This window comes from Sphaerodactylus townsendi, linkage group LG08 (assembly GCF_021028975.2).
Source record: "Sphaerodactylus townsendi isolate TG3544 linkage group LG08, MPM_Stown_v2.3, whole genome shotgun sequence".
Lineage (NCBI taxonomy): Eukaryota > Metazoa > Chordata > Lepidosauria > Squamata > Sphaerodactylidae > Sphaerodactylus > Sphaerodactylus townsendi.
In genome coordinates this window covers 36574796-36588453 of record NC_059432.1, presented here as the reverse complement: position 1 = coordinate 36588453, position 13658 = coordinate 36574796, and the positions used below count along the sequence as shown (strand labels likewise).

At 41.0% G+C, this 13658-nt stretch overlaps 1 protein-coding gene across 5 annotated transcripts in view; it reads right to left on the bottom strand.

Moving 5' to 3' along the window:
• Positions 1-13658, bottom strand: part of IDE (insulin degrading enzyme) — a 78766-nt gene that overhangs the window by 30133 nt on the left and 34975 nt on the right. For all 5 annotated transcript variants that reach the window (XM_048505146.1, XM_048505145.1, XM_048505147.1 and 2 more), the window contains exons 7-11: positions 13277-13439; positions 8364-8456; positions 6271-6362; positions 5394-5474; positions 4027-4130 (exon numbers count right to left, since the gene is read on the bottom strand). In XM_048505146.1, the coding sequence (XP_048361103.1) occupies positions 4027-4130; positions 5394-5474; positions 6271-6362; positions 8364-8456; positions 13277-13439 (533 nt within the window). The remainder of the gene's footprint in view (positions 1-4026; positions 4131-5393; positions 5475-6270; positions 6363-8363; positions 8457-13276; positions 13440-13658) is intronic.

Sequence of the window (13658 nt, the reverse complement as noted above, 5' to 3'; positions counted from 1 at the left end):
TTTGGCTATGCTAAAAGCCTCCCGTAAAAGGGCATGACTGTGATAGAGATTGTACTGCAATGAAAAAATTAAATGGAATGTTCTGGCAACAACAGTAAGGTAGTATCTTACAATATAGTTCATTAGCCTCTTGTTCTTGCAAGTATGGTATTCTCGCTTTCAGCAAAATACACAATTTCTAGCTCTCATACTAAGGCGCTTGAACGTCTATCCTGTACTCAGAAAACCTTAGAAACAGAAAACCGGTGATTCTGTTTACAAAGAAAAAGGGGGGCAGGTGAGAATATTTGCCTCAGTTCAAGATACGCTTCTCTTGCTTCATATTAGCTTCTTGGCAACCGACAAGAAACCTGAGCAGTTCAATGTGGTCGGGATGCTTTGTCTGGAATACTAAGAAGCAACAATAGCAGCAAGGCCTTCTCAGCTGCTTGAGAGTGTCCTTGTCACACTTCTCAACTAGCTGGCAGATGTCCACTGAATGTGAAATGCCGCACAGAGAACTGCCTGCCTGCTTTGTCTCATATCATTTCCTTCGGAAACCTCAAACCAAAATTCTGCTTCAAACATTGCGCAACCTTCATTTCCAACAACGCTCAACACAAAGGATTAAGAACGTGGCAGGAGAGAAGGTTCAAAAATTCTGCATAACTATCCCCTGCATCAATTGTTATTACCTGATTTTAGCAAAATTTTGCTAGTTGGCGATATTTTTAAAAACAAGAGAACTAATACAGCTAGACAGCACAGAGATCGAGAACTGCTGTTACTTCTTATCTATTCAGTTCATCTTGTCGATTTGCCCTTCGGGTCCTAAATAATTAACAGTGCAATTCTGAGAGAGGGGCGAAACTGCCGAGGAGGCAGTGGGGCCCCAGTGCTGATATAAGTGCCACTTACGCCAGCATAAGGGGCATTTACGTTGGTGCTGAGGAACTGCACGGCAGCCTAAGGCCTGGGTTTCAGCACAGCCATGGAGAAGCTGTTCGGCTTGCTGGCATCAGTCAGCAAGTCTCTTAGGAGACAGAATGGCTGTGCTGTGGCTGAGCAGCCTCCAGTCGTGGCACAGGCATTCTCACCCGCTGCCCAGGACTGAACTGCCCAAGTTCTCCACTCCTGCCTTTGCTTCTGGAACAAATGCAGCAAATTCATTTCATGTAATGCCTGCTGTCTGAAGAATGCTTTGCAGTACTGTTGCTTCTGAGTATGTGCAGGCTCTCAGCCTTTCTTTCCTCCAGCAGAGAGACACACATGCCAGTGGCATGCTTGCATGCATGGCGCAACCATAGAAGTTTGCTTCATTTCCCTCTCTCAGAGAAAAATGCTAAGAAGGGCTATTGTTCCACCACATATATGTGGTAAAAGAGAGAACACTCAGTGACTTCAGAGGTGAACGGAGACCAAAAGAGGGAAGGACAGCCAATCCCCTTCCTCGTTAAAACATGCAAGAATCATTTCCTTTATCTACTAGTTTAAGGGAATAGAGTAAGCCCTGGGGGAGTAAGAGCTAGCACATACTGATGGGAAAAGGCTAAATATTGTTTGACAATTCATTTATTTTCATAGTTCTGAATCGCCTTCTCAGCACTTATGCAATATATTTAAGCCGTTCCTGAATCCACTTTCCAGCATTTCTGAAGATATTCAAAAAGACACGTCAAGCCAGATAATTTTTCTTCTGCAACCAAAAATACAACGTGATTTGCTGTCCATGCTATCTGCTGTGTTCTCGTGCTAGGGTTCCAATTAACATTCAGAGTTTCAAAGACAGCAATTTTAAATTAAATCCCTTTAATAAAGGGTGGCTTATTTTTTTGGTAGGGTGGTGGGGAGAAAGAGATACTGTAAAATAGAAGGAGTAATTAAGAGCCTCCACAACCAATTACAGGCGAGAGAAAATATTTACTATCAACACTGCTCTGCATCTCGGAGCCAACTGGTAGTTAATTAGAAGAATATAGGACAGTTAGATCCATGGAACATTTAATCAATTTCAATATTTAGTACCAACAAATCCTTAAAAACAGTGAATAGAGCTGAACCAGAGACATAAATAAGTAGCAATTTTTCATTTTAACCTTGGCTGCCAAGAAATACCACAAGATGGAAGATTCTGTGCTATAAATGAAGCACCCCACATAGCCTTCGTTCGCATTATGTATGAATACAAGCACAATACAGTGGTCTGGGAGAAGCTTATTTCCCTTTGAAATTAGTTGCTATGGCAACTGTTCTGTCATCGGCATTGAGAGAACACTGCTTATCTAAGTGTTTCTAGTATACATGCCAGTAAAACCCTGGTTTCAGCAAAAAAATAAAATAAAAAACCCTGTTTTATGTACATACAAGCTTGAAGTCTATCATTACAGTATTAACTGGGGTGAGGGAGGCTAAAATGACTATAATATCTACCCTAATGGGAAGGGGTTAAGATAATATGAAGCTTGATTTTGTAAAAATAATTCAATTACCACTAATTAAAAATGAAGACCTCTCTGCTGCCACTGAACAATTGGATTTTTCTCTGCACCAAGCAGGTAATACAAATCCCAGAACAGATACAGAATATGCCATTACATCAGTAATGACAGCTTGAATGAGCATCCTCATACAAGTCTTGGTTATTATGCATTGGCTGGGTGCAAAGTGGGAGGTGAAATTATAAGCCAGGCTGGAAATCATCACCAATGATAGGGAGTAACTGTAAAGAAGAGCAAGACAGGCAAGAACAAATTCATAGCACTCAAACTTTCTGCTCCTCCAGAATTGCTAGGTTAAATTCAGATGGTTTTCCAAACCACTGTCTTGGAGGTCATGAAGGAGTTGTAAACTCTACATCCCCTTATTTGCTTTCATGATACTCGAATCAGAAATAGTTCTCGAAACAATCACATCAAATTCCTAGTGTGGCTCCACCGTGCAAATTAAAAAAATGCACAATGGGGTCACCCATCACTAGGTTCAATATTTATGCAAACTAGGAAACCCTCAGGTTTGCAATAAATAAATAAAATTACAGGCAGGGGAATAAAACACAGAAGTTTTAAAAGTGCTGAGTTTCACAAGACTATCTTTGGAGGGTGTCTATACAACCTAAAATGGCTCCTGAGATCTCAGTTGTTTCATTTTGACACTTAAGGAAGTGTATGAGGTTGAATAAGTTTCATTTTGAAACTTAAGCTGGTATATGTTGGGGCGGGAGGGGGGGGAGACTGATCAGACAGGAAGATGGAGATAGAGGGAAGCAGAGCTGGACTGAAGGGAGGGAAAATGTAGCAAAAAGGGAAAGAAATGCCACTCCTCTGCAAGTCCCCCATTTGTAATTCAAACCAGGATTACACAAGACAAGAGCTAACTACAGCTTGACCAATTCAAATGTCAAGGCTAAGTATAGTTAACATTAAAGAAAAAGAGAAGGACCATGTGTTGGGGGAGCAGGGGAGAAGAATACAAGAATGTGTGCAGATTTGTGGTTCATCTCTAGATGGGAGCTGGAGGTTCTTCTAAGTAAGTCCAAGGGAAAAGTACAGAAAATAATCTGTTGCTCCTTGTCAGCATTGATTATTCCTTGAGTGAAAAATCTGTATTCTCAATTTTTATAAAGCCTTCTAATGTGAACTCCTATGAAATTACTAGCCAGTGAAGTTAAATCTAAAACCTGTTCTGTTCTTCATCCCTTTCCTCAAACCCACTTTATGCTAAGTATTTTTCTCCTGATAAACTAAGGAAAAATTAAATGCCTTCTGCAAATGTGTGCAGTTCTGTGTTATTTTTAAAGCATTTAGTTCAATATTGGTATTAGATCCCACAGAATATTTCTGTGGATAAAGGAGGGGGAACTTTTCACTGATTACTTCCTCCTACCCATAGCTGATCTCCAATCTCCACTTCCTGCTTTTTCTGGGAAAGTCCCCTGCAGTAAGAGGAGGAGGTAAGGAAATCATGCTCGATATTTTCAGCAGGATGTATCTATTAATATTATTAAGCATTAATTAATACAGAATATCAGAATCTGGCAATATAACTTACCGGACATTTTCAGATCTCAGTTTATCCAGCACCATTTCAATTAAATCAGGCCTAAACTCTTCTAGTAAATATTCAGCAGCAAGAACTTCTTCTATAGGATAGTACTAAAATAAATTACAGTGTTGTGGGGGGGGGGGGGGAAGGGGGAGAAGAAATCAATACCGAATAATATTAAAGAAACAAATAGCAGTCACTAAAAATTGTATAAAAGAAACCCCAGACATTCAGTCCTCTGGCAGTATAGCATAACATTTGAGAACAAAAGGCCATCCATTCCAAAAATACTCTATATTAACGGAAAGAATTTAAAAAATAGTAAATGCTGACCCCTGGAGGATATTTCTGCAGTATATATAGTAAGCACTTAGTAAATGTGCTCATAAAATCTCTTCTTAAAAAACAAAAACAGTTACAGGGATACACAAGAATTTAGACCAAACCAGCGTTATGAAGGAGCAGGATGGATTTCTTAGAGGTTCCCTAACCTGCAAGCCACGGTTTGCAGCAATCTTTATCTGTACAATGTATTGTCAAAGGCTTTCACAGCCGGATTCAACTGGTTCTGGTGGGTTTTCTGGGCTGTGTGGCTTGCTCCTAACGTTTTGCCTGCAGCTTCAGAACAAGATCCACCAGACCACGGCCACACAGCCCAGAAAACCCACCAGAACCAGTTTATCTGTACAGACCATAGCAGCCAAGGCTGCTATAAAATACTGAAACTTCAGACATGAGTTGCAAAGTCCCCCACAGATGGATAATGTTCCTTTTAGTAAGACTACAGCAGAATAATAGCAACCTCTTCATTGGGTCAGGTCCCAAGTAAGTACTGTAAAGGACAACTTATTAAAAATAAGCATAAAACATATGTTTTAAGTTATATTTATATTTTAATTATTGTTGGACGTTGTTCTGAGCTGGCAGGAAATAATGAGGTACAAATTGAACAAGATCAATCAATCCATAAATCTCAGCACACTGATTATATGTTTATCTGAACTGACTGATCAGAAATGCTAGGAAATAGGAAACTGTGTAAATTCTTCAGGCACACCCAGCATTAATCAGGGTTCCAGCCTTGACTTGACAACTGCCCACCTTGTTTCACTGTCTGTACATGGAGTCATTAGTTTGAAAACACGGATACCATGACTTTTTCACAGCAGTAACTACATGGTAAATTAGTATTCCACTAGTCCTCTTCTAGATCACTCTGCCCATTCAATGAAAGTTGTCAAATGAAGGCAAAGAAATATGATCTCACTGCTAGTCTCCCCACCCAAACGCTTAATTAATGCCAACTTTTCTGCGTACGGCATCCGTCATCCTACTCAGTCTTGCATACTACATATCCCAATGTTGTCACTCACGTGCAGCATCCCTGCAAGTTTTGATGTGTAATCTCGGGGTCTTTCCTTATCTTTAAATCGGAAGGCTACAGCATTTAGATCCTAAAAAGAAAGAACAGACAAAACAGCAATGCATGTTTCCGTGCTATAGATAATTGTCAAGACTATTTTGTTCATCTAATAAGGGAAATAGAGCTTGGAGATTAACTTCATTCACTTTCTGAAAATGACAATCAATTGAATATGCTGCAGTATAATTAATACTGCCAAACACAAAGAAATAGGGTGGGATGACTCCAACTGTCCGCCCCTCCCACACTGCAGTCCCATGTGATTTCTGGGGGTCCTCTCATATCCAGTAGCTATTTTTTTAGAGGGGCAGGAGGTCATAATAATAAGGAAGAAGCAGCAAGCTCCACCAATGCTTTCTGGCTGCAGCTGAGTCCCCTGCAGTTGTACAGATCCAAGCATATAGATATAATAACATAGCTGGAAGATACTACTGTCTAGGGAAACAAGTAAGAAAAGTGTGCAATTAACTAACTTAATTATAATGATGAGCAACAGCAAGCTACAAGCTCCAGATCTCACAAAACAGCAATGTAAATGAGGACACAATCTTCCAACTGAACCTGGAGAAGCTATTGACTGAGGAAGAAATTTAAAAATTTCAACCCAAATGTAGGAGATATTGATAAGCTTGCTGAATTTATAAATTACTATATTCGAAATTAGTCATTTCAGATATTTACATGTTTGTTGTTTGAACTTTTTTTTAATTCAAGAAGGAATACTTTTATCAGAGAAAATCTTGTTTTTAGTCATAGAGTTCATAAGGCAAGAAAACCCAGAGTGGGCAATTTATAAAAATGCCTGAAAATGAAAATGAACATCATACCTTACATTCCTGAAAGACCCACTCTTGGGGTCCTTCTGTTCTCAACTTCTGAATATACTGGAACATGTGCAGAATAATATCATCCACATGTACTGAAAAAAAAAGATCACATGCATATGCAATTTTTTCCCCAAACAAATTTCACAGTTTTTTGAGTTTCTTATACTCCTATCACTTCAGGATTCTGAAACAGAATAAACTAATGCAAAGACGATTTGATGTTACTGAAAGTATCAATTACTTTGTTTTAATAGACATTCAGTATTTTAAAAGGAACTTTACATATAAAAGAACGCTTTACGTATACATTTATATTTACGTATAAAAGAACAAATAGATACAAAGTCTGTACTTTAAAAGATACAGAAGAATTTCTGACAATAAAAACTAATTGGACACTTATGGGATTGGTTCCTACTATGATCCATAAGGAAAGCTTCCTATCTCCCTCCACAATCTGTAGGTCCAAGGGATACACCAAGTTTAAAAGATACCCCAAAATTCATTATCAGTGTTTTTCAAGAATATTCAGGATTTCCCAAATACACCTGGGATTTATTTGGGGAAAGTCTTGGAAAATCCCTGAAATATTTGGGATTTTCTGGAACGTATTTACAGACTACTGGGGATCCCCCCCCCCTTCTTTCCTTCACTTTTGTGTGTTGGGCATGCTTTATGGGCTTGCCAGGCTGCTTCTGTCTGTCTCCGATTTCCTTGTCAGCTGCTTTGTTTTCCCTTCCCAGTTTTTACAAAGTTACTCACTGCTGAGTGCTTGGATTTGACTTTCCCAGTTTGACAATAGTCCTGTTGAGCTTGCACTGCCATGGTGCCACCAGGTCCTGCTGGGCATTGTGTACAACACCATTTGTTCTGTCGGGCTTGCAAAATCCACCCCCCACCCCGAACTTATTCCGCTATCTGTGATTCTCTTCATGCACATTAGTCCTGTTGATCCTGCACTGTTAACAATGGCATTCAGGGTTTCTGGGCATTTTGCACAACACCATTTGTCCTGCTGGGCTTGTAACACCCCCAACAAAACCCTTGATTGGATCTGCTCTACTGCGACCCTCTGGTTTGACATTAGTCCCACTGAGCCTCCGCTGCCAGAGTGCCCCCAGGTTCTGTGCAGGCATTCTGTACACTGCCATTTGTTCTTCTGGGTCTGCAGTGCCACAGTTGCCCTGGATTCTGCTGGGTGTCAGTACACTGTCATTAGTTTTTCTGGGCTTTCAGAAGTGCCTTCTGCATCTGGGAGTTTCCACTGCAGAGATTCTCTGGTTTGATTTTGGTTTCATGGCATATTGGCTTATGGTTCTGCTGGGATTCTTAAGGCAAGGTTCTGGAATGGTTCTGTTGGACTCAATGTGTTGGTTCTTCCATGGTAGGCATAATTTGGCCAACACCTGCAGGCAGGGTGTTTGTCCGGAAGCAGCTTAGAGGGTTGTTGTTTCCCCCTCCCCTTCATAGGAAATAATGGTGGATGGCTGAGGGCACCCTGTTCATGGGCCCAAGAACTGGACCTCTTGGTCCACTCTGCTTCAAATCTGAGCGTTATTTAAAGGACAGGCACTAGTAGCTCTGTTGAAATGTTGGTATATGTATTCTCAAAAACATCCTCCTGTCATCCATAAAAGTTTCCCCACAGGGAACAATAACCTGAAAAAAATTGGATTCCTGGGGGGAAAAAACTCAAATCCAATTACCCTGTCAAGTACTGGAATTGGGAAAAACTGATATTTTTCAAGGCCAATACCAATTTTTTGCACACCTCAGAGGCTCCCCCATACCCCCAAAATGTTGGCACAAATAACAATTCAACTGCCAACACGTTTTGTTTTCAAAATGATTAATTTTGAAAAAATTAGCCTGATGCCGGTTATGTCCATCCCAGCAAATTTCATATGGCTGTTCCAGGAAAGATACATTATTCTTTCCCAGATAGACAGAACAAGCCTGGATAGAACAGGGCCTTCGGGGAGGGCGGTATACAAATATAATAAATAAATAAATAAATAAATAAATAAACAGCCCATGATGTGAAGGTGACCTAAATGCACAAGCATCTGAAGAAAAGGAACAGGTTCACTCACAAAGTCCTTCTTCAGTGAGGTCAACATTGATGATGAAAAACATGAAGCCTCGGGCACCTTCTTTTTGTCCTCCAACCAGTGTGTTCACCCAGCCTATGAAATAAAGAAATTATACATAAATATTTTTTCTGGGTTACAATTTTTTTTGCTCGGACACGGCCCACTATTAGAATATATGTCTGCGTTCTGCTACCACCTAATGCTATCAAGGCAGAACAGATGTAGTGACAAAATCAGATTACATGTACAACCCCCCCCCCAAAAAAAAGTGCAATAGCAGGAAGCATTATGTCCTTAGATCAGGGGTGTCCAACTATGGTGCCCCAGAAGTTCATGAACTATGATTCCCATCAGTCCCTGCTAGCATGGCCAATGCTGGCAGGGACTGATGGGAATCATAGTCCATGAACATCTGGGGCACCAGAGCTGGACTACCCTGCCTTAGATAAAGGACTCTGAACCTACATCCTGCAGTCCAACCCCAGATGTTCTGTTTGCTGCCTTTCCCCACTAGGAAAGGAGTAGGGTAATATGTTCTGACACAAGATAAACACTAGATAATTGTGGGGTTTAATTCACACAACTCTCTGAGCATCAGAGGACTGTGAATATGTCTCCCCACGTCTTCCCCCTCACTCATGACTGTTCAAAAATTAATAATGGCTTCAACTGAGCTTCTGATTCTGGTTGGGAGGTAAAGTGTTAACTGAAGGCTTGGATCCCACCTGAAGTTTCTGGATGGAAGTATTTCTATCCATCCATGGAAGTGTGACTTCCCTACTCTTGCAACAGCCTAAAAATGTCCCCTGGAAATGGCTGCTCTTGGAAAACTTTCAGAAACACATGAAGGGTGGGGGGAGTTGGGAGGGCTGGCACAAGAGAGGGACAATCAGTAAAAGCATCACACACACACTAGCTTGCACATGCAGAAGGATCAGGCAGGGTTCCATTCATAATGTGCTGAGGCACATGACACAGCAAACTATGTTTAGGTGACAGGATAGGTGTCAAACTCATGGCCCTCCAGAGCCCTTCAGGGGTGGGCGGTTTAGAAATTTGATATATAAATAAATAAATAAAATACAGTTCCCGTCATCCCCTGCCAGCATGATGTCCATAACATCTGGAGGGCCGCGAGTTTGACACGTGTGAGGAAGCACATGAATCTGCTCCAAATGGTTTGGAAAGTTGCTTGAAGTGAACCTCAGTCTGATCCAATGTTCCCTGAGCACTCTAGCTAGCCTTCCTACCCTCGTGCCCCCTCCCCCTCTTTCCCTCTCTCATTGTTCTCTCCATTAGTATTAGTTTTATAGGGGCACTGTTTTAAGTTTTAATGTCTGGTAAAAAAAAAAGTAAATTGGGTGTTGGTCTAACTTTATATTTTACTGCTTGTTAGCTACTCTGAACATGACTGTGGTTGGGAAAGGGCCTTGTACAAATCAAACAGATGAACAAATAAACCCTGGCACACACACACAGCTCTTGCCCAAGCGGCCTCACCTACTTCCTGGCTATACTGATGACAAATCAATTTGCATAATAATGGGAACATTGGCACAAAACTATCCCTCCTGTTAAAGTTGATGAGAAAGTTCACGGATGCAGATAAAGTTCTTCTCCATGCAAGCTGACCCTGAATCATGCTGGATGAGTGTCTGTCTTGTTTGGGCATGATTCTACTGTCATCCCTGCCTGACAGCAGCATTTAATTTGGCACCTACTTACTTTAAATGTATCTGTCAAAGCAAGAACCTGACTCACCAGCCACGTCGAGGGTTGGTAATTTGAAAAGGCAAGGTAACAGCTCGGATAATTTGTAGAAAATAAATGACAGAAAGGAAGCAAATCCTTGATGTAATTTTTGGGGAAAACATTTCACCATCCTCGGCACAGTAGAATGCCCGTAAAAACACCATTCCAGGGGTGCTGTTTGCACGGCTGCCGCCTCTGCATCAAGTCAGCGCAGTGCTTCCCCCCCCAACTGGGGCAGAAATGCTGTTTTCCTGCCTCACTCAATTAGCAACGCTTTTGGGGGGTTGGAGGGCATTGTGGGCATGCCTCCCTGTCCCTGTGGAGCTCCACAGGGAGAGAAGAGAAGGTAAGTGTGGGGAAAGAAAACGGAGGAACCTCCGTGGGCGGCGGCCGCTTTTGGGGTCGCTCGGACCTCAGAGTGCATCATATATGGGGAGCCGGTGTAGTGGCCCGTGCAGAATCCACCGATACAAATAGAAAATCTAGGCTGTTGTTTTGCTCACACGCATGGCTGGCATCTTTTGAAGAAGACAGTTACAGATGTGGGCTAAACGTTAGGAGGAAGACCGACCAGACCACGGCCACGTAGTCCAGAAAACCCACAACAGCCAACTATTCCAGCCATGAAAGCCGTCAGGAAATCTAGGATTGTGTGTTTAGATATAATGCAAATAAACATGATGCCAACAAGCGGGGAGTAGAGAACTGAAGGAATTTTTAAAATAGGGCGAACCAAACAGGTTCTAACTGGATGGGGGAATAGGTGGCACAGGATAAAGGGATGATCTTACTGATGTGTGGTAGCTTATGCGGAGCAGAAGATTTTGGAGGAAATGATACACAGCATCAGCATCATCCAAATGGAACCCATTTTCTAATCTGCATGATGCCAACCTATATGTCAGTTGCTCACCACAGTTAGCCTGAGATGTGAATGGCTCTTCTTTAGGATTTAGTTTAATAATCATGAACTAGTTTAAGCAACATGTCACATTAAAAACTGGGGTGCTAGGGCTTTTTCTAGTGGACTTCACTTATGACACAACACTGTGCACTCTTAACGTCATTTCTGCACAGCATAATAATAACGGGTTACATCCATTATTTTTGAATCCAGGTCTATTTTATTTCGTTTTTCTCCTTCACATCTGTTTTCTTTTCGCCCCTTCACATGAACCCACTTTTTTTTACAATGCAAACACGCAGGTGCAAACATTCCATTTTCCTGCGTTCTGATTGGCTGTCCCATCACCACAGTTGCCCTTCTGCCTGCTCCCACCCTCTGCTAAGGGAACGCTTCCGACTGGTGGAGAATCTACAGCAACCCCGGGAACCCAAGAAGGACCTCCCCCTCCCATTTCTCCAGCATGGGAAAAAAGCTTAGGGCTTTGAAACCACGACACATGTAAATGCAACCCACCCACCCACAATATTGTGATATACAAAATAATAAAAACTTTCCAAAAAGGGAGCAAAGCAATACATTCCGTCCACATCCCAAGCTGTGCATGTGCCTAGCTACGTGCTCTGAGCACCCAAAAAATAAAAAGGAAAGGAAATGGGGCCATTGCTCACAACGGCCCCGTTTGTTGTGAATCCACTGCCATTCACACTTGGGTGAAATGACACTTGGTCACTGCCATGGTCAGAAAATGTGCTTGGGGAACATTTCGAAAAGGGCAGGTTGCCACACCGGTCAACTACTCAGCAGAAACGAAACTGACATGACGTAAGGTGGGGAGAACAGGTGACAGGGCAGGAAAAATAAAGTGGTTGAGCACCTGTGCCATTCCCACAGATGCGGGTTCAACATGAGATTTTTGAAGGATATATATCACAGGAAAAATCATGGGATAATCCTGCTTTAGGGACAGGACCCATGCAAAGTTCATGCTTAAATGGGGATATTTCCCTTTGTCAACCCATTATATTTGTACTATGTGGAATCGGACTAAATAAACGTATTTTCCAGTAGCTAATTCAATTAAAGGTAATATTATCCACTTGTAATACAAAGCTGTTCATACAAGATCCTAGCATTCTTCCATGCTCCTCCCTGACAATTCTAGGAATGGTACTGTCGGTTTCAGTGGAATATTACCCAATAATTAGTCTATGTAAGAATGTATAAGTAGAGTAAGCATGAGTGGGTACATAAATTTGTCACCTTGTCATATTTCTCTGACATTTATGTCAATTCATTCATAACCTACTTACATGTTCACAGTAATCACCAAGAACACCCAAAATTCAAAAAGCGTCAGAACAAAACAGGCTTCAATTCACATGAGAATTTTGCCCTGAGTTGCCACCAAGTTGCTTACATCTATGTTCTGAGAACAGAACTGAAGTACAATGTGTGGTTAAGGCTCACACAGAAATAACACCAAACCACAGTTTGGCAAACATGAGCACTCTCCTAGGTTCATGTCCCCCTATTCCCAATTCTTTCACATAGAAGGTTCCTCCTTAACTTCCTGTTTGTTACTAACTACATATTGCATTAATGTATAAACTAGAATACGATGCTTCACACCTAGCCTCCAAAGCCACCATTTGTGGACCAATTCCAAGCAATGGTTTCAAGTAATGTGTTACAGGCAAGGTGCTAAACACATCTGGGCATCACTTTGGCTAGGAAACCAGGAAGTGGATGTGGAAACCTATAAGTCTGCAGGACTGTTCTCGGTTGCCAAAAGATTGTTAGATATTACATCTGAATTAAGCCAATAAGTAGCAGGTTGTGTAAGTTTCATAATTAGTAACTTACAACATATAAGTCATTGTTATGAAAGCACTTGTAGAAAAGACAAACAATATTCATGATTTTCTAATCAAAGTAAGGAACAGTATGCTGATCATAAGAGCAAAGATAAAAAGGCCTCAGACAGAATACCTTACACTTTTTCAGATATGCAGAACACTGAAATCTTGATTTAAGAATAAACTAGTTGCGCATTACAACAATAAGGGAACTCAAACAGAATGCACAACAACTGAAACTTAGGATTTTTAAAAACTCCACTTACCAATATAATGAAGCATTCAATGGCTTCATAGTATGTTTACAGTCTATACATATTTCAATAGGTTGAGACTGAAGTAACTTTGTATAAAAGTGTGCCATTAATACCTTAATGACATTTCATTGCTAAACTTACCTTTAGCTTTGAGTTCCGATAAAAGACTTCCTGGACCTTCATGCCCAATAAGGTGACCGAGATAATGACCGGGGTTTGACTTATAGTACTTCTGAAGGTCTGGTATGGGAAACGTGACATAAAGGTTCCTGATGTCTTTAATAGGCACCACTTTGTAAAGTTGCTGTGAATTAAAAAAAAATTAAAATAGCATTTTGCCTTTATGCTTTATGTTTACAACATACCTGCACATGCACCAGATGTTATTACTTCATGCATATTTATTTCATAGACAGAATATAATGCTGCATAAATATTGCTCAACTGCATTTTCCATCAGAACAATTATTAATATTTCACAAAGTTACTAGTTATACCTGCACTGCCTCCACCCAAATGAATA